This window comes from Ursus maritimus, unplaced genomic scaffold (genome assembly GCF_017311325.1).
Source record: "Ursus maritimus isolate PB19 unplaced genomic scaffold, ASM1731132v1 scaffold_27, whole genome shotgun sequence".
NCBI lineage: Eukaryota > Metazoa > Chordata > Mammalia > Carnivora > Ursidae > Ursus > Ursus maritimus.
Genome location: NW_024425230.1, coordinates 21714328 through 21736810, shown reverse-complemented (window position 1 = coordinate 21736810; position 22483 = coordinate 21714328). Strand labels below are relative to the sequence as shown.

Genomic DNA, 22483 nt, shown 5'->3' with positions numbered 1-22483 from the left:
GTCCGCGTGTGGAGGCAGAACCAGTCTTGGATCAAGTTCTGTCTGACTTATGCTCTTCACCTTGTGTGATGCAGAGTGCCATTGGCATTAGGAGGGAAGGGCAATCGGCGAGAGGGAATCGCTCTGGTCTGGGAGGAATTACAAACCATTGCAAATGTGAGGATCTCCGTACAAACGGTTCAGAATGCGGTACCAGAGCCTTAGCCACAGAGATGTGGGATCTGTCAGCGTAGAGGTGACCACTGAAGTGTTGAGAGTGAACAGTGAGAGAGAAACTGTCACAGGTCCCTTGGAGGTACCAAAGCCATGCCTAGGGCAAAGAGAAAATGCAGAGGGTACGAGCGAGGTGACAACTAAGAAAAAGCACTGGGTTCGGGGCGGGGAGTGGTAATTGGCCATGAGAGCGGAGAAGCAGAAGCCAGGTTGCAAGGAGCTAAAGAAGGAAGAAAGCCCCAAAAGACAGACCAGCGGTGTGGGTCACGTCAGGCAGGGACATAACGGGCAAACGTTGGATGTTGACCGGGAAAGAAGGAGCAAGGGAAGAACTTTTCATTCTCTAGATAATGGCATTTGCAGCATGTTTGAAAGCAGAGGGAGGCCTTCAGCATGATCCAGCCCGACCAAGGTGGCAAAAAGCATTAGCAAGAATCAGCTGAGCACTGATGTTGCCGTGGTGTGGTTATAATATTCAGACGAAGCTGTGTTTCAAGGAAAATTAAATGGCTCTCATGTCTCCAGATGTGATAGGAAAAAAACAAGGGATTTTACAGCCACTGGAGCCCAGTGTGAGAATCCAGGAAAGAGGTCCTGCGAGGCCTTGTGACTTCATCGGTGTGATCTCTTCAAGATGGAAAGAGACCTGCGTGTGCTCCATGCAGTTTCTCTGTCAGTTGTCAGAGGGCGGGTTTGTTCTCTCTGTTTCCAGAACGGAGTTTCAGAGCTGTATAAATTCAGGTGTGGATATGCTCTGTAGACGCAGGTTTTAGATTAGTGTGGTGAACTTGCCAGCACCTTCTTTCTCTTCTCTGTATCTGTAGGAAGCAGAACATCAGAGGGCCATGCAGAGACGTGCTATTCGTGATGCCAAAACTCCTGACAAGATGAAAAAGTCAAAATTCGTAAAGGAAGACAGCAACCTCACTCTGCAGGAGAAGAAGGATAAGATCCAGTCGGGCTTGAAGAAGCTCACGGAGCTTGGGACGGTGGACCCAAAGAACAGATACCAGGAGCTGATCAACGACATTGCCAAGGTACTGCATGGGGGGACAGGGATGGCCTGGACATGGGTAAACCTGTCTCAGAGGCTCGTGAAGTGACGGTGCTGTTCAGATGACAGCACGCCTTCAGTGCGCAGAGAGGTTAGGGTCCTCTCCTCTGAGGACTTGGTTTTGACTTCTGCAACACGTGGGCCTTGCCTGCCCTTTAATGGCCTGAATCAAGAGGGAGAAGACCCGAATTAGAGCTTCCTGTGTCTCGGTATCTCTTCGGCCTTAAAGAATTCCTCTAGATGTTTTTATTGACTACTATGACGCAGAAATTCACATCCAGTTGGTCATGAAATCCTTGATTTGTGTGAATCTTCACAAGTAAGGGACTCTGGTGTGGGCCCAGAGTGTAGGTGTTCACTGCTGGCCCAGTAAGGTGATACCATGCACATCAGGGAGCTTGGTAATTGATGTGGCAAAATGACCTTTCCTTCCCTCTCCTGACAACATATTTAAGAGGTTAAACCAGCTTTGCAAGTAAATTTTAAGAACGTGGAAGTCTGTAAAAGTAACACATTTCCCCACCTCTAGAAAATACAGATGGGGAAAAATGGAAGAGATCTGAATTTCTTTGCTAATTTTTGAACATAAATTGCCGTGTGTTCTGAGGCACCTGGGTGGCTCAGTTGGTTAAGCACATTCCTTCAGCTCAGCTCGTGATCTCGGGGGTCCTGGGATTGAGCCTGCATCGGGCTCCCGGCTTAGCAGGGAGTTTGCTTCTCCCTCTGCCTCTGCCCCTCCCTGCTCTTGTACTCTCTCTCTCTCCCTCTTTCTCTCTCTCTCTCTCTCATAAATAAATGAAATCTTAAAAAAAAAAAATTGCTGCCTGCTAAGAAAGTACGGTCATGCAAGCAGTTAAGCACTGCTGGGCTCTAGTATGGATGATTCAAGAAGCACGTGATACCTACCATCATTTTCCTAATTTTAGTAATTGTGTCTTAGGACATTCGGAATCAGCGGAGATACCGACAGAGGAGGAAGGCCGAGCTGGTGAAATTGCAGCAAACATACGCTGCTCTGAACTCGAAGGCCACTTTCTACGGAGAGCAAGTGGATTACTACAAAAGCTATATCAAAACCTGCTTGGATAACTTGGCCAGCAAGGGCAAGTGAGTTTGTTTGTTTGTTTGTTTGTTTAAGAATCAATGTCAGGGGAAAAAGAAGTAGAGACAACTGAAGTGACCTTGGAAGTTTTTTACTTAAAACATGCTGGGTCTATTGATTGCTTTAATTCTTTATTTTGCTTCTAATTGTTTTGATTTCCTAGGTCCATTTGTTGTTGTATGATGTGAATAAATAATGTAGGGGGGGTTTCAAGGATGCTTATTTCTAAGCACCCCTTGTTCTAAAGTAACTTCTTAGTCCTAGAAATGAAAGAATCACAGAAGGAGGTTAGTTAGTGCTCCCCAAACCTGGATGTACCTCAAAATCACGTAAGGAATATGATAGACGCTTCGATCCCCTGGCCCCTCTCTACACTTCCTGGGGACAGGATCCCAGACCCCAGCTTTTTCCCAGCTGGTGCCAACGACAACCAGCAACACGCCCATTTTATAGGGAGGGAAACTGAGGATCCAGAGGGATGGGGTGGTAGGTGCAAGTTCTACTTGCACTACTACCTAGGGTTAGTTTATTTTGTACTTTCAGTTTTTAATTTAAGAATGTTCCAGCTTGAGAAAGGTTGAGAGAATAGAACAATAAACACCTGTACACCTTTCACCTAGATTCACCTGTTTTTGACATTTTGCCACATGAGCTCCCCTTCTCTGGCTTCCTTACTCTTCTACCCGCAGTGGAGCGCTCTCTCTCTTTCTCTCTCTCTCTCTCTCTCTCTCTCTCTCCCCCTCTCCCTCCTCCTCCTCCTCCTCCTCCTCCTCCTCCTCCTCTCTGGAAGACTGAGGTGAGGCAGGGCTGATGTGCTGGGATAAAAGTCAGGCCCACCCAACCCAGCTTGCAGAGCTGGCTCCTGTGACCTTTTGACCTTTCTGCCTCGTTCTTGGAGCACTTCCGGACTTCACAGGTGTTCCTGGTTCAACTTGTACTTTCCCCTCCCCGGGCTCGGAATTAGCTATTTCTCCAAGCATTCTCCTGGCACCTTCTAATGAAAAAGGGTGTTTAGAGACCAGGATCCAGGCACTAGATGTGCTCATTGCCACAGGGCGTCATTGCTTCTAGACGTTCTAAGCAGACAGAGCTAGGTCCTCCTTTCTTATTTAATGGCTGTGTGGTATCCCACTGCATACACAGATACAACAGTTGATATAATCAGGTCTCTAATGATGGACATTTGTGTTGTTTCCAGTTATTTACTTTAAAAATTCTCACCTAATAACCTCTTATACGTAGGTTATTTTGCAAATGTGGGCATATTTTTGAAGATAAATTCCTAGATGTGGAATCACAGGATCAAAGATTTTCTACAGTTGTAGTTTCTATAGACCCTGCGGTTGCCTTCCGTAGTGGTTACTCCCTTTGACTCCTTCACCAGCATTCCTGCCCCTTGAGACCCTTCTGTGGGAGACCCTTCTGTGGGAGCTCAAATCCCTGGTTCTCAGAGACTCTAGTTTTCCCTTGTTTACTTTTGAAAATCACTTCTTAACTTGATTATCCCAATAGTCTGCTAAGGTCTGTTTCTTTTTCCTTGTTCCCGTTCCTCTGTATTTGCTACACTGGTTTTTTTTGTTGTTGTTTTAAAGATTTTATTATTTATTTGACAGAGATAGAGACAGCCAGCGAGAGAGGGAACACAGGCAGGGGGAGTGGGAAAGGAAGAAGCAGGCTCACAGTGGAGGAGCCTGATATGGGGCTCGATCCCATAATGCCGGGATCACGCCCTGAGCCGAAGGCAGAGGCTTAACCGCTGTGCCACCCAGGCGCCCCTGTATTTGCTACACTGGTTTAAAGTCTTCTAAACATTACTTAATCTGAGATACATTTATTTTTGCCCTGCCAAGCCAAGGGGCTTACAGGGATTCCCTTGGGGTTCAGCACAGTTCCTTCAGGCTGGTGTTAGAAGCCTTCACACCTAACTTGTAGGTGCTGGGTGTTAAGAGGGACCTAGGCAGATGACACAGACTGTCAGATACAATTTGCAAATATAATTAAAGACAAAAGCAATTTAGTAATGCTTCCCCTATTATGCAGAGAGATTGCTCAGGCTAATCCTAACACTTATTTGCCATTTTAGAAATGGTATGTTACCGAGGCTTGTGTCTGGGAAGTCCGTTTTCTGACCTCATATCCTTGAACTACCAACAGACTCATAGTACTCAGTTACAGATAGAAAGTGATACCGTGTGATTTTTTTAAAGGGTCTCCAAGAAGCCTAGGGAAATGAAAGGAAAGAAAAGCAAAAAGATTTCTCTGAAATACACGGCAGCAAGACTACATGAAAAAGGAGTCCTTCTGGAAATTGAGGACCTACAAGTGAACCAGTGAGTATTTGCTTTTTTATTTTGTCTTATGTATTGACTTGATCTTTGTATTTATCATCTCTTTATCTCACTGCCTTTATTTCTGCTATGTGGATGGTCGTTTTCATGTTTTCTATCTACTTATATATCTATTTATTTAGGTGCAGCAGGCCTAATGGTCAGAATTAATTTGTTTGTCATGGAAGGGAAAATATTTCTTAGTTGTGGAATGTTTGCCCCAGGCCGTGTTTGCACCTGTTGTATGGGCCCCGTCTTGATCTTTCCTCTTTAAAGGAGGACGCCATCTCTTAGAATAAATAAGTATAACAAGAAGAGGAGTTTAGTTTATTCCCCTTGAGGCTGGGTATCAGGGCCTTACCCTCATTCTCTTTCCTGGGAAGTGCCAGCTTGCTCTCTGTGTGGTTCCTGGATCGGGCCTGGCTATCTTTAGCGGGGCATTAAGTACCTACTCCGTCGGCCCTGTGACCTTATGCAGCTGAGCTTGCCAGTTTTGTGTCTGTTAAAACAAGTTTGTTTGAAAAGAAACTTTAATTTTTATTTTTTTAAAGATTTTATTTATTTATTTGTCAGAGAGCACAAGCAGGGGGGAAGGGCAAAGGGAGGAGAGGGAGAAGCAGGCTCCCCGCTGAGCAGAGAGCCTGACGGGGGGCTCGATCCCAGGACCCCGGGGTCACTACCTAAGCCGAAGGCAGACACTTAACTGACTGAGCCCCCCAGGCTCCCTGTTAACTGGTTGGGGAGCTGTCGCTTACGATGAGAAGGCTCCAGATTATCTGTCGCACAACAAAACATGAATATACTTAACACTACTAAACTACACACTTAAGAGTAGTTAGGATGGTAAATTTTATGTCTTGTGTTTTTTAGGATGAAAAAAATTTTAATGCTCTGACCAGAAACTCCATTTTTAGGCATCTATCATAAAAAATAATCAGAAGTAAAACCAAAGATTTACATATAAACATGTACCACAAGTGTAATCATATAAAAGGTAAAATCAACTGAAGTGTTGTACAGTAGGTGAATGGTTAAATTTTAGCTACAGCATGGAATATTGCGTGCCCGTTAAAAGGGATGCTTTCAAAGAATGTGAACAATTCTCAAAATGTTACTAGAAAGAAGTTGGGATAAAGGACTATATTTATAATTTATGCTAAAAAGAACAGATAAGTGAGTGGTTAGATAATCTTTGTGTAAACAGAGGCACAGAAGAATATGCGCCATTTCAGTGGTTATCTTTGGCTTGTGAAATTATAGGTGCCTTTTATTTTTCTTCATGCTTTACCAGTTTCCAGAGTTCAATAATGAATAGATTTTATTTTAAGATCAGAAAAATTAAAGCAAGGGGAGCCTGCTTCTCCCTCTGCCTGATGCTCCCCCTGCTTGTGCTCTCCTCCGCCCCCCAACAAGTAAATAAATAAAATCTTGAAAGAAAGAAAGAAACCAGATAACAAAGCAAACTGGTGAAAATAAAATTATTACAGGAAGTACCTTTAAGGAATGGCCTGTGAGGACCCCCTGTTGAGTAAGACGCGCATGTTGTAGCGCGTGGATTTTGTGACCTCTCTCTTAGCTTCTCTGTGGCCTCTTTTGCATCATTCGTGGTTCTCAGCTCTGGTCCTAATAGATAAGTTTGCTCCACAGTTGAGTTCTAGTAATCTGGGCTGATGTACTTTGATCACCCGGGGAATAGCACCTTCTGTTGCCACCAGTTTCCAGGCTTGTAACATGTTGAGAATGAGCGATACCTTCAGTGTGTGTGGTAAATAGCGGTGTATCTTTGGTGGTACTTGGTACTCAGTGCCTTTATATCTATGGCAGCTCCTCTCATGGCTCTTCTTGTTCTTACCCCTTTTTGTTTCCTTACGCACTTGTTGCAGTCCTCCACCGCGCGTGCATTCACACACACGCCTTTCCTCCCTCTCCTTCCAGTTTAATTTCCTCTTGGTTATGCTTTCATCGTTAGATTTCAGCAGTGGCCCCGGGGAAGCCCAAGAGAATTCCTGTGATGGCATCCCTTCAGAGGCCATCATGGCCTTCCTCCCTGGTCCTGCTTTCCCGCTTCCGCAAGGGCTGCAGGGAGAGCTCGCCGGCGTCTCCCCAAGTCTCCACAGTACAAGCATGTGGTACTTAGAGTGGCAGCCCCACGTTGCTCCACCTGTGGAAGTACTTGGGACCTTTGTTTTGTATCCCTTTTCACTCTTGTAGATTAAAAAAAAATTTTTTTTTATCAGATAGCATGAACAGGGGGAGGGGCAGAGGGAGAAGCAGACTCCCCACTGAGCAGGGAGCCTGATGCGGGACTTGATCCCACGACCCTGGGATCATGACCTGAGCTGAAGGCAGACATTTAACCAACTGAGCTGCCCAGGCGCCCCTTGAAAGGTTGTTAATCTCCTTTCTACATTTCATAAAATATTTTTATATGAGAACATAAAAATCACACCCTTAACAATGTTATGTTTCAACAGGTTTAAGAATGTTATCTTTGAAATCAGTCCAACAGAAGAAGTCGGAGACTTTGAAGTGAAAGCCAAGTTCATGGGCGTTCAGATGGAGACGTTTATGTTGCATTATCAGGTGGGTACGCACCACGCAGAACCGAAAGTTCTGTATGTGAGGTGGTGGTTCTCGTCGAGGCAGGAGAGTCGGTAAGGAGACCCGTCTGCAGACGGCTGTCCACACCCAGCAGTGAGCCGGGCCCCACACAGGCGGGAAAGGCGCAAGGGCTCCCGTGCATCTGACTTGGTCTGCTCTCCCTAGAGACGTCTGGCGGCTCAGTAGTTCTTCTCTTTTATCTGAAGCTGCTACTTCGTGTTGCCACTAAATTGAACTGGCACCTTGACCTTGAACAAAATGATGAAGTATTGATAGTAGAAATTTGTAAGCCTATTCAGTAGCTTGAAATCATTTCTCTCATTTTGATTTGATGTAGGGGCTTAAAGGTGTATTTTTGACAAGGCGTGTGTAAATTGCTTCTTTGTAAACTGAATCCTGTTTTAAATTTGGGAAGAACTCTGCAATGAATCGTTTTATAACATAATTTTAGCTCATTTTTATTCTGAAATCTCTCTAGTTTTTACACATTAGAAAGGCACCAGGGTACCGCAAGGTACCTGGGCTTTGTCCAGGCTCCCGCGGCTTCGTGTCTGTCCTCATCAGTTCCGTCCCGTTCCTCACATTGCTGCTCACTGCTGTGCTCTGTCAGCCTGGGTGCGGGCCATCTCTGCACATGCCGACACACACCCGCCCCCTCCTTTATTCGTCTACACGTGTTACCACTCTGACTAGTGCCCCCCAGACTGTGAGCTCCTTAAGGACCGTGGTGTGTCTTCATTTCCTTCTCCGTGGTGAGTAGAGCCGCCACTTGTTAGCTGAACAGAAGTGAAATGATTCGGTGATGCCCATGCCCAGGTGTCCCGCAGAAGAAGATCCTGTTAGGCCTTCAGGCTCTTCAGAGTTGTACAGGCCGAGCGGCTGGCCTCGGGTCATGTGTTCGTCCGTGCTCAGGTGCATTAAGTATGGAGTGAGGATCAGGAGCGAGGTGTTACGTCAGGCACAGGTGACACACCAGGGTCTTCGTTCTCATGGAGCCACTAGGATCTTTCCAGAAGATGAACTGGGTGAACTTTGGGGTTCTTTAAGCGCTTTAACTCTTGCTTTCTTATCACCTCTCTTCTGAAGTTCACGGGTGAGACCACTCACTTCCTAAGTGTGCTCTGGCCAGTGGGGGGCAGTGGGAGAAGCAGGGCCTTTACACTCGGATCCAGATCCACTCCGTCCCACTCAGTGCTATTGGGCAAGTCACTGAACATCTCCGAGCTTCGTCTTTAAACTTGGGATAATCACACCTCTAGGACTTTTATCAGGACCTAAAAAGATGCTATCTGATGTGCTTACCCAATATTGAGCACATAGTAGGCACCTAATAAACATTTTGTCCTTTTTCTTTTCCTCTGGCCTTCAGAATATAAAAGCTGTCTCCCGTGAAATAGAAAGTAAGACTCTAGTGGATACCATTGCGACGACATTAGTGGCCGTGTCCTGTTTTTAGTGATTAGTGTATTTATCATAGATTGAAATGCTTCACCTTCTCCAGGTGGCCCCCATCACTTAGATGAACTGGAGACACGTTACTGTCACTTCTGAGACAGGAAGTATGTGTGATGAATGAACATGCAGCTTTTCTTTCCATGTTTTGTGTATTTCGGTATGAACCACATGACTTCTTAACTCCAAATGGTTGTGCAGGGGACGACGCTCCTTTCTCACTCCACTTCACGGCTGTCATTCCTCATCCCTTCTGGGTCCCTCCCCACCTCGTGTCTTGTCTTATCGCACAGACTTGTGTGACTGTCCAAATGTTTTCTTGAACAGGACCTGCTGCAGCTACAGTACGAAGGTGTTGCGGTCATGAAATTATTTAATAGAGCTAAAGTAAATGTCAACCTTCTGATCTTCCTCCTCAACAAAAAGTTCTACGGGAAGTAATTGATCCGTTGCCGCCAGCCCAGAAGGATGAAGGAAGGAAGCTCCTCACGGTTCCCTTTCTCGGGTCCTTCTTTCCTCATGGGAAGCAAGACCCCGCCCACAACAAAGCCTCAACTTGATACACTCCCGATGCCACACTTTTAACCCCGCCCGTCTGATGGGACTTCTGTTACCCTTTCTTCCTACTGAAATTGTATTTCGGGTGCAGTCTGACCCTCTTGTTCCTTCATTTTCTTCCACGTAGGAAGGAGTGGCAGCTCCACGAAAATCGCTCCACTGTTACGGTCTTAGAGGCTGCATTACGCTATTGTAAACTTTGGTGTTTGTGTGAATTAGCAGCAGGGATGGTGGGACTTGAACTCTTGTTATTTGGACGCGGGCGCTATCAGCACTACTGACAGACACACATGGGAGCACACAACTCACATGTCGGGTCATCTCCAGTTACTAGGTTGTCATTTAAAGGTGAAGTTCCTTTATATTTCCATCCCATCGGTCAAAGGGAAGGATCCATGGGCTCTTTGGTTCTCTTCCACTCTGTTTTCCTTATGCACAGGAACTAACAGAAGTCACTGTTCTGTGTTCAGAGGAAACATTTCTAGCATAGGGGAGACACGGCTTTTAAATGTCACCATTAAATGTGAACAGTGCTGTTGGTGTAGGTCTCTGCTCAGCGGGCAGGAGAGCCCCACTGATAACCCCCGGCTGTCTAGGTGTGTTCGCCTGCGGTGCCTGCTTGTTCGTGCTCATGTACAGAGGGGGGCTCCGTTCCGGGAGGAGTCCAGTCCACTCTGTCCTGTGGCAGAGGGACGGGCCAGCCCTAGCGTAGAGTGTAATTGTCTTCAAAACTGTTTTATATCTCAAGAGTGCCTTATTAAAGTGTAGATTTACTTCTTGAAATGTGGGTGATAGGAATTTTGAAGATTTATATAATGCTTTAAAAGCCTTTAGAATACTGTAAGAAAAGGGTTTTTAAAAATTGGCTTATCTGTATATCTGAACTCTTAGAACTTTCTTACATAGCTGAAACACTAGGGTTTATCTACGGGGTTACAGGGAGATAATCCTGCCTTAAATAGACTGAAACAAAACAAACAAAACCAACCAACCAACGTTAACTTGGTATTAAGAGCTCTTTTCCCCACTTCTCTCTCTTCTCTTGCTGCCCACGCTGTGCCTTTATTTTATGAGCTCCCATTTTCTGGGTTTAGTCAGAAACAATTCAGTTCTAAACACTGAATTTAGGAAGCTTTTGTTACTACATAAAAAGTCATATACTTAAAGAAAAAAAACAAACTCTTTATCCAGGAAAATATGTTGGAAATCATGCTACTGAGCCTCCATTTTCTCTGATGTTTGGGTTCAGTATTCTTTTATCATAGAACATAAAGTTTAACAAAATAAACTTACATTTAAAGATTTACTGATGTATATTGAAAGCCAATAAACTGTTTCGTTAATAACAAATCCTGTGATGTGTCCCTGTTACAAATGTGAGCACTGGAGAGGTGTTCTTCACGAGAGACCATTTACTCAGCGCCACCGCCATGCAAACGTGAGTTGTCTGAGCTCACACGCTGCAAAGGGGAAGAGGTGAGGTGTGGCGCACCGCCAGCCTGACCTGGTGTTTTAGTGAATATTTTCCTCAGATCAAAAACAGATGCTATTCCAAGTAGCAGCACCCCAAGAACTGGGACCAACCAAAGTGTCAACCCCTCTACCTTAACAGGGGACCGATCCCCGCTGCTGTCAGACCCCCAAGACCACATCCACGACAGACCATGAGCAAAGTTTACAACTCCTTTAATAAAATACGGTGTTTCCGTTGTTTGTGAGGGTTGTAGTCTCCTTGATACAAGTCCTAATGCAAAATAGCACGAAATGCACTTCAAGAGTTTGGTGGTAACTGCAGAATTATGGTTAAAATAGCATGGAGAATGCCCAGACGGGCGCACGTCACGGCGTTGAAACCACATAGCTCTTCCTCCTCCGATTTATTAGCCGTAGCGTTCCCGGCCTCATGCCTCTGCCTCTGACCTTCTCTTCCACCGGCTATCGTGACATTTATCCTGAAGTTACTTCCAACCGTTTGGACTGCCCATCAGATTGCTGCACACAATTGCCTTTGTATCTCTGTATGAAATAAAAGGTCATTTGTTCATGTTTGTGTTTATTTTTCTCAGTTTCATTGTTAGCAGTTCCTGTTCAACAGCGTTGACTAGAGCGAGATTGAATGATTGAAAACCACAACAGAAAACAACCCCCTTTCGAGTCTTTCCGAAGAGGCAAACCCAAGTCAGCCAGCAATTCACCGAATTATCGCAAAGGGATGTTTGAACACGGGAGTGAGTTTAGCCTTTTTTAAGTGTCATCTGCTTCAAGTAGCCTCACCGGAAAAAGAAATAGGGGGTGGGGAGAGCACACGTACTACCACCGCCTCTGGTTGGCTGATGGCGGGAAGTTCAAAACCGCTGCAGCAAGGGATTCTGTTCTAGAAGCAGCAGCACACAAGGTGCGGAGCCCGCGGTCTTGGGAGGTCCCTCGGGTGGGGCTTCTCTGCGCCACACAAGTCACCAGAAGGGACTAGGGGAGTTTGCATATGGAAAAAGTAAACAGCAAAGGGGGGGGGGGAAGTGGCTTCCTTTTAAGTAAGGCCCCAGGGGACAGCCTCACTCAGAAATACAAACATGTATATAAGCATCCTGTTGTGTTTATAAACTGTGGCCAGACTCTATTGGAAAATTAGGGACTAGGAAATAAGAGGAAAAACAGAATACCTCTAAAGTAAACAGCAGTGGAAAATGGGAGATGGCAGTCTGTGTGAGNGGAAGAGCGGTGGGTGCTGTGGTGGGAGCAGAGCCCCTGGGCAGCAGGCCCAGCACCGTGTCCCCCAAGCCCTGCTTTTCTCCTCCTGAAGTGCGGGAGCTGCTCTCCACGGCTCTGTCACTGAGACAACTTGGGCTCTATGTTGTCCTGCAAAGAAACCGAGGGAGGTAGAGAGGTGCTTATCAGGATCAGGGGAAATGGGAGGAAAGGACGCAGGAGTCCCCAGTGATGTGGGCAGACAGTGGGTGCCCCTGACGCCCCACAGCTGCGCCCCTTCTGCCTTTATGCCTGTGCAAATGTATGGGGAATTTGGGGCAACTGTACCCCTCCACGGATTTTAAATTTGACATCTAAATTTTAAGCTTTAAATAATGAATTGTGCGGGGCGTCTGGGTGGCACAGCGGTTAAGCGTCTGCCTTCGGCTCAGGGCGTGATCCTGGTGCTATGGGATCGAGCCCCACATCAGGCTCCTCCGCTATGAGCCTGCTTCTTCCTCTCTCACTCCCCCTGCTTGTGTTCCCTCTCTCGCTGGCTGTCTCTATCTCTGTCAAATAAATAAATAAAATCTAAAAAAAAAAAAAAAATAATGAATTGTGCAACTGCCCACATACTGCGAAGTTCAAGACAAAAATCCCTTCACTTTCAAAGGTATGCGGCAGAACCCCCTGTCCATTTTTCTGTACGCTCAGTGCTCACCATATAGGCGCAGTCTCTCTCACCAAGCGTTATGACGGTCTTACTAGTGCCTGTGCTGTGTTTTCCTTTTTTTTTTTTTTTTTTAAGATTTTATTTTTAAGTGCTCTTCACGCCCAACGTGGGGCTCGAACTGACAACCCCGAGATCAAGAGTTGCGGCTCCTCTGACGGAGCTGGCCAGGCGCCCCTGTATGTGGTACTTTCCACCTCCATGACTTACTGGAAGTTTGTACGTCTTAATCCCCTTTATTTCACTCACCCACCCACAACCGTCAATTTGTTCCCTGTAGGAGTTTGATTGTTTTTCTTCATTTATTTTGGGTTTTTTGTTTTTGTTTTTGTTTTTAGGTCCCACGTGAGTGAAATCATATGGTATATGTCTTTCTCTGACTTCTCTTAGCATAATACTCTGTAGGTCCATCCGTGTTGTCTCAAATGGCAAGATCTCTTTTTCGTGGCTGAGTAATACTCCAGTGTGTATTTATACCACATCTGTATCCATCCATCGGTGGACATTCGGGCTGCTTCTGTATCTTGGCTGTTGTAAATAATGCTGCTCTAAACACAGGTGTGTCTGCCTTTTCAAATTAGCGTTTTCGTTTTGTTTGGGTCAATACCCGGTACTGGAATTGCTGGATCGTAGGGGAGCTCTATTTTTAATTTTTTAAGGAAGCTCCATACTGTTTTCCACAATGGCTGCACCAACTCACATTCCCACCACCAGTGTGCGAGGGTTCCTCTTTCTCCACATCTTCGCCAATACTTGCTATTTCCTGTCTTTTTGATTCTAGCCATTCTGACGGATGTAAGGTGGTATCTCACTGTTTTGATTTGCATTTCCCTGATGATAGTGATGATGAGCATCTTTTCAAGTGTCTTTTAGCCATTTGTATGTCTTCTTTGGAAAACTATGCAGGTCCTCAGCTCATTTTTTATTTTTTAAGATTTTATTTATTTGAGAGAGAGAGCGGAGGGACAGAGGCAGAGCAGGGAGCCCAACATGGGGCTTAATCCTAGGACTCTGAGATCATGACCTGATGCTTAACCGACCGAGCCACGCAGGTGCTTCTCTCAGCTCATTTTTTAATCAGATAATTTTTTGCTGTTGAGTTGTGTAAGCTCTCAGTGTGTTTTGGATATTAACTCCTTATCAGGTATATCATTTGCAAATATCTTCTCTCATTCAGGAGGTTGCCTTGTCATTTTCTTGATGGTTTACTTCCCTCTACAAAAGCTTTTATTTTGGTACAGTCTCAATGGTTGGTTTTTGTTTTCCCAAGAAGATAGATCCAGAAAAATGTTGCTAAGGCCAGTGTCAAAGAGAAGACTGCCTATGTTTTCTTTTATGAGTTTTATGGTTTTGTGTCTCACATTCAGGTCTTTAATCCGTTTTGAGTTTATTTTTGTATATGGTGTAAGAAAGTGGTCCAGTTTCACTCTTTTGCGTGTGGCTGTCCAGTTTTCCCAAGACCATTTATTGAAGAGGCTGTCTTTTCTCCATTGTATATTCTTTTCTCCTTTATTGTAGGTTAATTGACCATATAAGTGTGGGTTTATTTCTGGGTTTTCTATTCTGTTCCATTAATCTGTGTCTATTTTTGTCCCCTATCCATTTTTTTAAGGGACACAAACAGCTCTTTATCAGTTCAAACCCTTACATCTTTTTCCTCTTTACACCCATGTTTCCATTCCACTTCCCTCAGAATTTTATCCTAATGTAGTATTGAAAGTATCAGTTTTACTTTTTATTCTGTCATGATTATCTAACAAAAATAAGAATGTGTTTTATTTCCTTTGACCATAAGGCTGTTGATGCAATCCAGAAAAATACTTTGTGTCAGTAGAGTTCTTGGTAGTACATATTTGATCAAAGTCTTGTATTATGTGGACAGTTGTATAACTAAGATCTTTGAAATGCGTTTCTTAATGAGATGAATGAAGATTTTTTAAATGAAGGTTTAAGAAACTTACGGGTAAATGTTACTACTTGTTAGAATGAGATAGGGCTCATGGCCAGTTCTCTTCTAATGTTCATTTCTATAAACATAAGCTCTGCAAACCTTTGCTGTCAGATAAGCATATGGTGAGGGAAGGTGTTTGGTTATAATGATGTCATCCATTTTGGGGGACTCCTTAGTTTATCCAAAGAATCTCAATGATTTATAATAATTAGAACATGATTAGGTCTTCCAATTTTGTTAAAAGCCAAAAAAAAAAAAAAACCAAACAAACAAACCATGAAATTATTATTCAGTCATGACATCATCCACTTTCTCCAGACTTGGGAAGTGGACAAGGGGCTGCACTAAGACTTAGCAAATAACTGAATTAAACTCAAAATCTTTTGACTTAGAGACAACTTATTTAACCCAATATGCTAAAGATGGTTGGGAAAAATGGAAATATTTTAATACTCCTCAGCACTATAATTTTTAAACTTTTTTATTAGGGAAAATGAACATAAAAATAGAAGGAATAGTGTAATGAACTCCCATGTGGCCTCAATGATTATCCACACATAGTCTAACTGTTCTCCTCCCTAATCCCACCCCAAGCCCCCCTAGGTTATTTTGACAAATCCCAGATGTAGTATCATTTCAACCATGAATACTTCAGTAATTGTCTCTAGCATAGTGATTCTAATTAGGGAGCAATTGTGTTCCCAGGAGACATTTGGCAATATTTGGAGATATTTTCTGTTCTCCCAACTAAGGGAGGGCTGCTGGTATTTAGTGGGTAGATGCCAGGGATCCTGATTAACATCTTAAAATGCACAGTCCGAAATGTCAATGGTACCGGGGTGGGAAATCCCACTCTTCACATACAAGGACTTATGAAAAAAATCCCCAAACCATTATCATACCTAAACAACAATTTAAAAATACCAGATATGCAGTCGATGTTTGCGTTTCTCCAGTCTCTTGTAATTGCTCCAATCGTTCATAGGTTTGAATCAGGTGCCAAACAAGGTACACATATCACATTTGGTTGACAGCTCTTTTAAATCTTCATCTATAAATTCTCTCTCTCTTTTAAAAAGATTTATTTATTTATGTATTTGACAGAGCACGAGCAGGGGAGAGAGCACAGAGGGAGAGGGAGAAGCAGACTCCCCGCTGAGCAGGGAGCCCGACACGGGACTCGATCTCAGGACCCCAGGATCATGACCTGAGCCAAAGGCAGGCACGTAACCGACTGAGCCACCCAGGCACCCTTCCTTGCTACTTTTAGTGGGAGCCAATATTAGGGACTGCGGTCTGGGTGCGAGGAGTGCTTATCACTCTTAGGTTGTCATGCTTTCTAAGCTTTTTCAATGAAGTGATTACTATTTTTTTGGTTTGTGTTTGTTTCTTGTTTTTTTGAGTGATCTCTCTGCCCAATGTGGGGCTTGAACTCACGACTCTGAGAGCAAGAGCTGCACGGTCTACCGACTGCGCCAACCAGGTGCTCCAATGAAGTAGTTACTTTTAAGAGAACATATCTTGAGTTCATAACAAAAGTTTTTTTTTTTAATAAAATACTTTTATCTTAATATATACAGTTTTCCAAAAGGGGAAAAAAATAATGCCCTGATTAGTAGCATTTGCCAATTCTGTTGGGTCAATACTTCCCTTTTGCTGATTTCAAGCTTGATGCCACTTGTCCCTGAAGCTAGACTTTAGACTTTGAGAGAGATGCTGACCATCAGTTCTAATGAGCTAGTACTAAACCTCTGATCTTATTCCAGGAATAATTGGGAGTAATTGATGGATTTTAAGAAAAAGATCAAGAAATATTCAGATTCGGGCTGTAGACACGTAGAGGAAGAATGGGGATGAGGAGGGAAGACTCGGACAGCATGTGCTAAGGTTCTTCTGTGTGGTCGTCCAGACCCACTCTCCACCCTCACTTTCCTCCGTGCCCAGGGCAACTGGCCACATGGACTATCTCCCTCCAGCTTCTGGTTGCGTTTGGCCGATGGCAGGCATCACAGGGAGACTGGAGGTCTGGGAGAAGGCAGGGTTAAGATTTCTTCTTCCAGGTTGCTGCACCCCCTGCCTCTCCATACCAAAGGCCGGAGCTCGGGCAGGTGGCTATCGCCCAACACCGACCCTCTCCCTGCACCAGGAAGCAGTCCCTCCCCACGGCCCTGGGGCACACAGTGCTAATGGCTCCTACTGTAACTAGTGCCAGGGGAGCATCGTCCCTAAACCCTGCCCTCTTTATTACCTTTTCTTCAAATTACCAGATTGAGTGTGCCATCTGTGTCCTGCTGGAACCCTGATGCACAAGTGGCCCAATTAAGATCTCACTGAGCGAGAGAGACTTGCCAGCCTGAAGTGGGTACAGATCATTAGGATGGACAGAAATGGGTGCATTCTGGGGATATTTAGGGAGTCGATGTACCGGCTGTTGGGAACAGTGGAACCGTGTGGAACACGGCTGGGAAGTGCTCTGCAGGAGGTATTCTACCGTCAAGAAAGTCCGGGAAGCGCCATGTTCCATCTTTCCACACGCGAGTCATAAGAGACATCAGCAAATCAAAAAGCTTTGAGAAGTCCCACAGGAATCCTGCCTGACTTCGGATTACCGCGCTTTCCCCCCAAATGTATTGGACAGTGCGATCCCACCCCCTTACTTTGCAGCCACCTGTGAGACTCTGTTCCATGAAACACTCTGAAATGCTGGAGAAAGAGGAAGCTACAATAAACCCCATCTTAAGCTTTTAATAACTTAGGAATTTAATTACTTAGGAAACAAAAAAGCAAAGATGTGCGTTTGTACCTCACATTTGCTAAAGAATTTTGGATTCTATTCTACATTTCAGGTTGGGTGAAATTATTCGTTAAACACGTTTGGCCTTAAGCTGCAGATGTGTATTCTCTATTTTGCCCCAAATTGTCTAGGAAATAATTTTGATATGAGAATGTAGGCATGTGTACTTGATAAAGATTGTACTTGGTCATAGCCCGTGGCCTTTGTCTCTGGAGAAACACATTCCCAATTCCTGTTGGTACAGAGACATCGAGGTCTGGAGTGCAAAGGAAAAATCGGCAGATGGGGGTTGAACAGACACATAATAGAAAGGAGGGTGTGATAGGAATTAAAGGATAACTCCTCTTCCAAAAAGCCAACTGAGAAAAAGTAGCTTGCAAAAATAAAGAAAACCGGTCCTCCAACACCCCTTTCCATGAAAAGAAACCAGGTTATTTGGAGAAATGTCTGATTCTGGGGCTGAGCCGAGAAATATGAGATGAGCCTCGATCACCTTGTTGTGTCCAGAAGAAATAAAACAGACAGAAAGAAAAAAAATCAGAAGAAAAGAAAATCAAAAGAAAGAAAGAAAAATCAGATGGGGACACGTTAAAAGAACATGGAAGCCAGCTTGAAAGTCAAGTCTCAGATCATTTAAGTACAAAAATAATAGCAGTAATGGATCCAATCCTATTGGATAAAATAAGACTTGGTGAGCCCATTCTGATAGAGCCAATAGGGGAAGAGCAAGAATCATCCCTGGAGCTAAAGCCAGCGGATGCACGCTTGTTGAGTAACAAGATATTTCTATAGTCTCGGAGTCTCTCCCTTCAAGGGTCTCACTGATTACAGAGGGAAAAACGAAACCTCACAGTGGACAAAGCGGACAGACTTCCCCTTAACCAAATGATCCGAACTTAACGTCTGTCATGGGACAACGAGACATCGTCTGCCTCCTGAGTGATAAATTGAGAAGAATACATTGTTCCTGTGTTATCCCTGCCCAAAATGTATCACCTGAAACAAACCATGGGAACATACAAGGCGAACCCTAGCTCACGGACATTCGACAAAATAACTGGCTTGTCACTTCAAAAATGTACAAAGTCATGAAAGACATACACAACTTGAGTGGCGCCTGGGTGGCTCAGTCGCTTAAGTGACCGGCTCTTGATCTCTGCTCAGGTCTTGATCTCAGGGCCATGAGTTCAAGCCCCATGTTGGGCTTGAAGCCTACTTAAAAAAAAAAATTGAACAAGTTTTTCCAGATTGAAGGATGCTAAGAAACGTGGCACCTAAATATAGTGAGTGATCTCAGGTTTTCTTTTGCCATAAAGAATATTGCTGGGACAGTTGGTAAAGATTTTTAATAACATCTGTAAATTAGGTAACAGTACTCTATCAGTGTCAATTTCCCGATTTTGTTATTACACTGTGATCATATAAGAGAATATCCTTGTTTTTATGAAATAAACAGTGAAGTATCTAGGGGTAGAGGGGCATTATATCAACTTACTTTCAAATGGTTTAGAAGAATATATATATATAGGCGGCTGGGTGGCTCAGTCAGTTTAAGCATCTGATTCTTGATTTCGTCTTAGGTCATCATCTCAGGTCATGATCTCAGGGTTGTGAGACCAGGTTCCTCATTGGGCTCCATGCTCAGTGGGGAGTCTGCTTGAGTTTCTCTCTCTCCCTCTGCTCCCCCTCCACTCTCTCTCTAAAATAAATAAATCTTAACAAAAAATAGAGAGAGATAAAGAAATGGTAAAGCAAGCAAAGTAAAATATTTGAGGAATCTGGGTAAAGAGTATATGAGAATTCTTTTTTTTAATTAAAAAAAATTCGGGGGGAGGTGTAGAGAGAGGGGAGGGGAGGGGCAGAGGGAGAGAGAGAATCTTAAGCAGGCTCCATGCCCAGTGTGGAGACCAACGCAGGGCTTGATATCACCACCCTGAGATCATGACCTGAACTGAAATCAAGAGTCGGTTGCTTAATCGACTGAGCCACCCAGGAGCCCCCCCCCTTTTTTAAAGATTTTATTTTTAATTAATCTCTACACCCAACATGGGGCTCGAACTCACCACCCTGGGTTCAAGAGTCACACGCTCCACTCACCTAGACAGCAAGGCACCCCAAGAATTCTTTAAACTCTTTAAATTATTGCAGCTTTTCTAGAAGTCTGAAATGTTTTATTTTATTTTATTTTTTTTTAAGATTTTATTTATTCATTCGACAGACAGCCAGCGAGAGAGGGAACACAAGCAGGGGGAGTGGGAGAGGAAGAAGCAGGCTCATAGCGGAGGAGCCTGATGTGGGGCTCGATCCCAGAACGCCGGGATCACGCCCTGAGCCGAAGGCAGACGCCCAACCGCTGCGCCACCCAGGCGCCCCTAGAAGTCTGAAATGTTTTAAAGAAACGAGGATCCTTACGTGCATCAGGAATGATTTTGGCTGCAAGAAATGGAAACTGACTTCAGTGATTTAAACAAATTTATGTCACATAAATCTAGAGGAAAACTATTGGTTTAGCCATTCAACCGTGGAAATGTTGTTGTCGTCTATCTTTCTGAATACTGAATTTGTTTTTATGCTTTCTCTTTCCATGGTGGCAAGATGGCTTCTGAGGTCCAGGCATCACCTCTGTGTTCACAGTGTCCAGAAGGAAGGGGCCAGCCGCAGTGAAAGGTGTCCCTTGTCTCTGAAGACCTTAAGTTTTCCTGTAAGCTTTCCATAAAGCTTGCCCTTATGTCTCAATAACCAAGCTGGCCACGTTGCCAACCTCATGGAAGAGGGAGGCCAGGAAGTGCCATCTGCCTCTCTGGTCTCTGCAACAGAAGATTGGAGGGAGTATTTGCCAAGCTAAGAGACTGAATACTTTTAATTTGAAAACTATGAACTGGGGAAGCCTGGGTGACTCAGTCTGTTAGGTGTTTGCCTTCGACTCAGGTCATGACCCAAGTGTCCCGGGATTGAGCCCTGCATCCAGCCCTGCATTGGGCTCCCTGCTCAGAGGGGAGCCTGCATCTCCCTCTCCCTCTGCCTGCAGCTCCCCCTGCTTGTGCTCTCTCACTCTCCCTCTCTGACAAATAAATAAATAAAATCTAAAAGAAAAGAAAAGAAAAGAAAACTACAGACTGTATTAATTCTTTGACGCACCATGTGTTTCCATTATTTTTTTAAAGATTTTATTTATTTGAGAGAGATTGGGCAAGAGAGAGAGCATACGAGCAGGGGGAGAGGGAGAGGGAGAAGCAGACTCCCTGCTGAGCAGGGAGCCCAATGTGGGGCTTGATCCCGGACCTGGGATCATAACCTGAGCCAAAGGCAAACACTTAACTGACAGAGCCACCCAGGCGCCCCCAGAATCATTTGTTATAAAGGCAGAATCCTGGGCTACAATATAGTCTGCAAAAATCATAATCTCTGGGGATGGGATCCAGGAATATAAATTTTAAACAAACACCTGGATTCCAACAAAGTTGTCGACAAAGGTAATGGAAAACAGTAAAACACCTAGAAATACTGGATAAGACACGACAAAAACTGTAATGCATACTTGAACTCACAAGAAAAGAAAATCCTCAAGTGACTGAAAATCAAATAGTAAGCGTGTGGTTATCTTTCCGATAATCTAGGAGTTTCAAGTTTTGGGTTCTTTTTAATTAACTAAACTCCATACTTTATTCAGATTTCCTCGGTTTTTACCTATTATCTTTTTTTCTGCTCAGGATTCCACATGACATGTAGCCATCATGTCACTTTAGTCTCCTTTTGGCTGTGATGGTTGGAGTTTCAGTTTTTAAGGACAGAGAGTTAGACCTGGACCCCAAGCCAGGACCTCAGGTATGTTGGGAGAAGCAATTCTCTATGGGATCTGAGCATTCTTGGACATCCTGGTTGGTTATGCTGCAAGTGCAAATCTTACTGGGCCATTTCTCAGGGTTCGTTTGCAGCAAGCAGCCTTGAGAGATGAGGTAATGTCTTCTTCTGGAACAAAAAACAGGCTCATTCTTCTCCTGTAACAGAACCCACTGCATGTGTAGGCCTCCCTGAGGGCCCTTCTGCATCACCCCAGTGGGACTCGGCAGGTAAAGGGAATTGACACAAAAACGATGCTCCTGCTGCTTGCGGGGTGGTGTCTCTGACCCAGGAATCTCTTGCCTCCTGCCAGGATCCATGAAACAGTAACAGATTAATGCATTAGCTTGTAAGGTAAAATTTCAGCCTCAAATAGTGAAATCTACCCACTGGCAAAGTTAACAAAGAAGCTTGGCTAACTCTGGCTGGGCTCTGGGGGGAATAAAAACCCTTGAGAAACCAAAAATGTGGCCCTACATGGGTTTAGGGTCTGCATTTACAATATCCATGTAATAGAAGTCCCCATGTCTAGTAATTGATTTTCCTGTAGCTCATGGAACAAAGCATAACTACATTTAAGTCATATTCCCACTACCCAGGATTCCCACAGGACCAAAAAAAAAAAAAAAAAAGTCAAGCCCCCTTAAAGATGAAAGCATAGTTAAAAACTTTAGGAAACAATCCACCATGAGCGAGAGCCAGCAGATGCAACAAATAGCATCAGAGCTCACCACACTTGGGCTAATAGAACTACATGCTGAAAGAGAATATAAAATTGTATAACCTAAGGCATAAAAGAAGGGGGAAAAAGTAAGAAAAGAACGGGACTCTGAATAAATATCAGGCTATATTTGAAAATATTATTTAGAAAAACATAGTCTTTTCTAAAGATTGTATTTATTTATTTGAGAGAGAATGAGCAAGAGAGAAAGCAGAAGCAGAGGGAGAGGGAGAAGCAGGTTCCCTGCTCAGCAGGGAGCCTGACATGGGGCTCCATCCCAGGACCCTGGGATCATGACCTGAGCCAAAGGCAGCCACTCAGCTGACTGAGCCACCCAGGTGCCCCTGGGGAAACATAGTTCTTAAAGAAGATAAAACTCAATGGGCGGGTTAAACGGCCAATTAGACAGAGCTGAAGAGAGAAGCTAATAAAGTGGAAGATGGATCTGAGGAAAT

General features: G+C 44.3%; 1 protein-coding gene across 1 annotated transcript in view; it reads left to right on the top strand.

Moving 5' to 3' along the window:
• The window catches only part of IQGAP1 (IQ motif containing GTPase activating protein 1), a 101359-nt gene extending 90008 nt beyond the window's left edge, over positions 1 to 11351 (top strand). The window contains exons 34-38 of the mRNA XM_040642830.1: positions 1038 to 1250; positions 2208 to 2374; positions 4577 to 4699; positions 7171 to 7279; positions 9077 to 11351. Of these exons, the coding sequence (XP_040498764.1) occupies positions 1038 to 1250; positions 2208 to 2374; positions 4577 to 4699; positions 7171 to 7279; positions 9077 to 9190 (726 nt within the window). The 3' untranslated portion in view covers positions 9191 to 11351. The remainder of the gene's footprint in view (positions 1 to 1037; positions 1251 to 2207; positions 2375 to 4576; positions 4700 to 7170; positions 7280 to 9076) is intronic.
• Positions 11352 to 22483: the final 11132 nt, after the last annotated feature.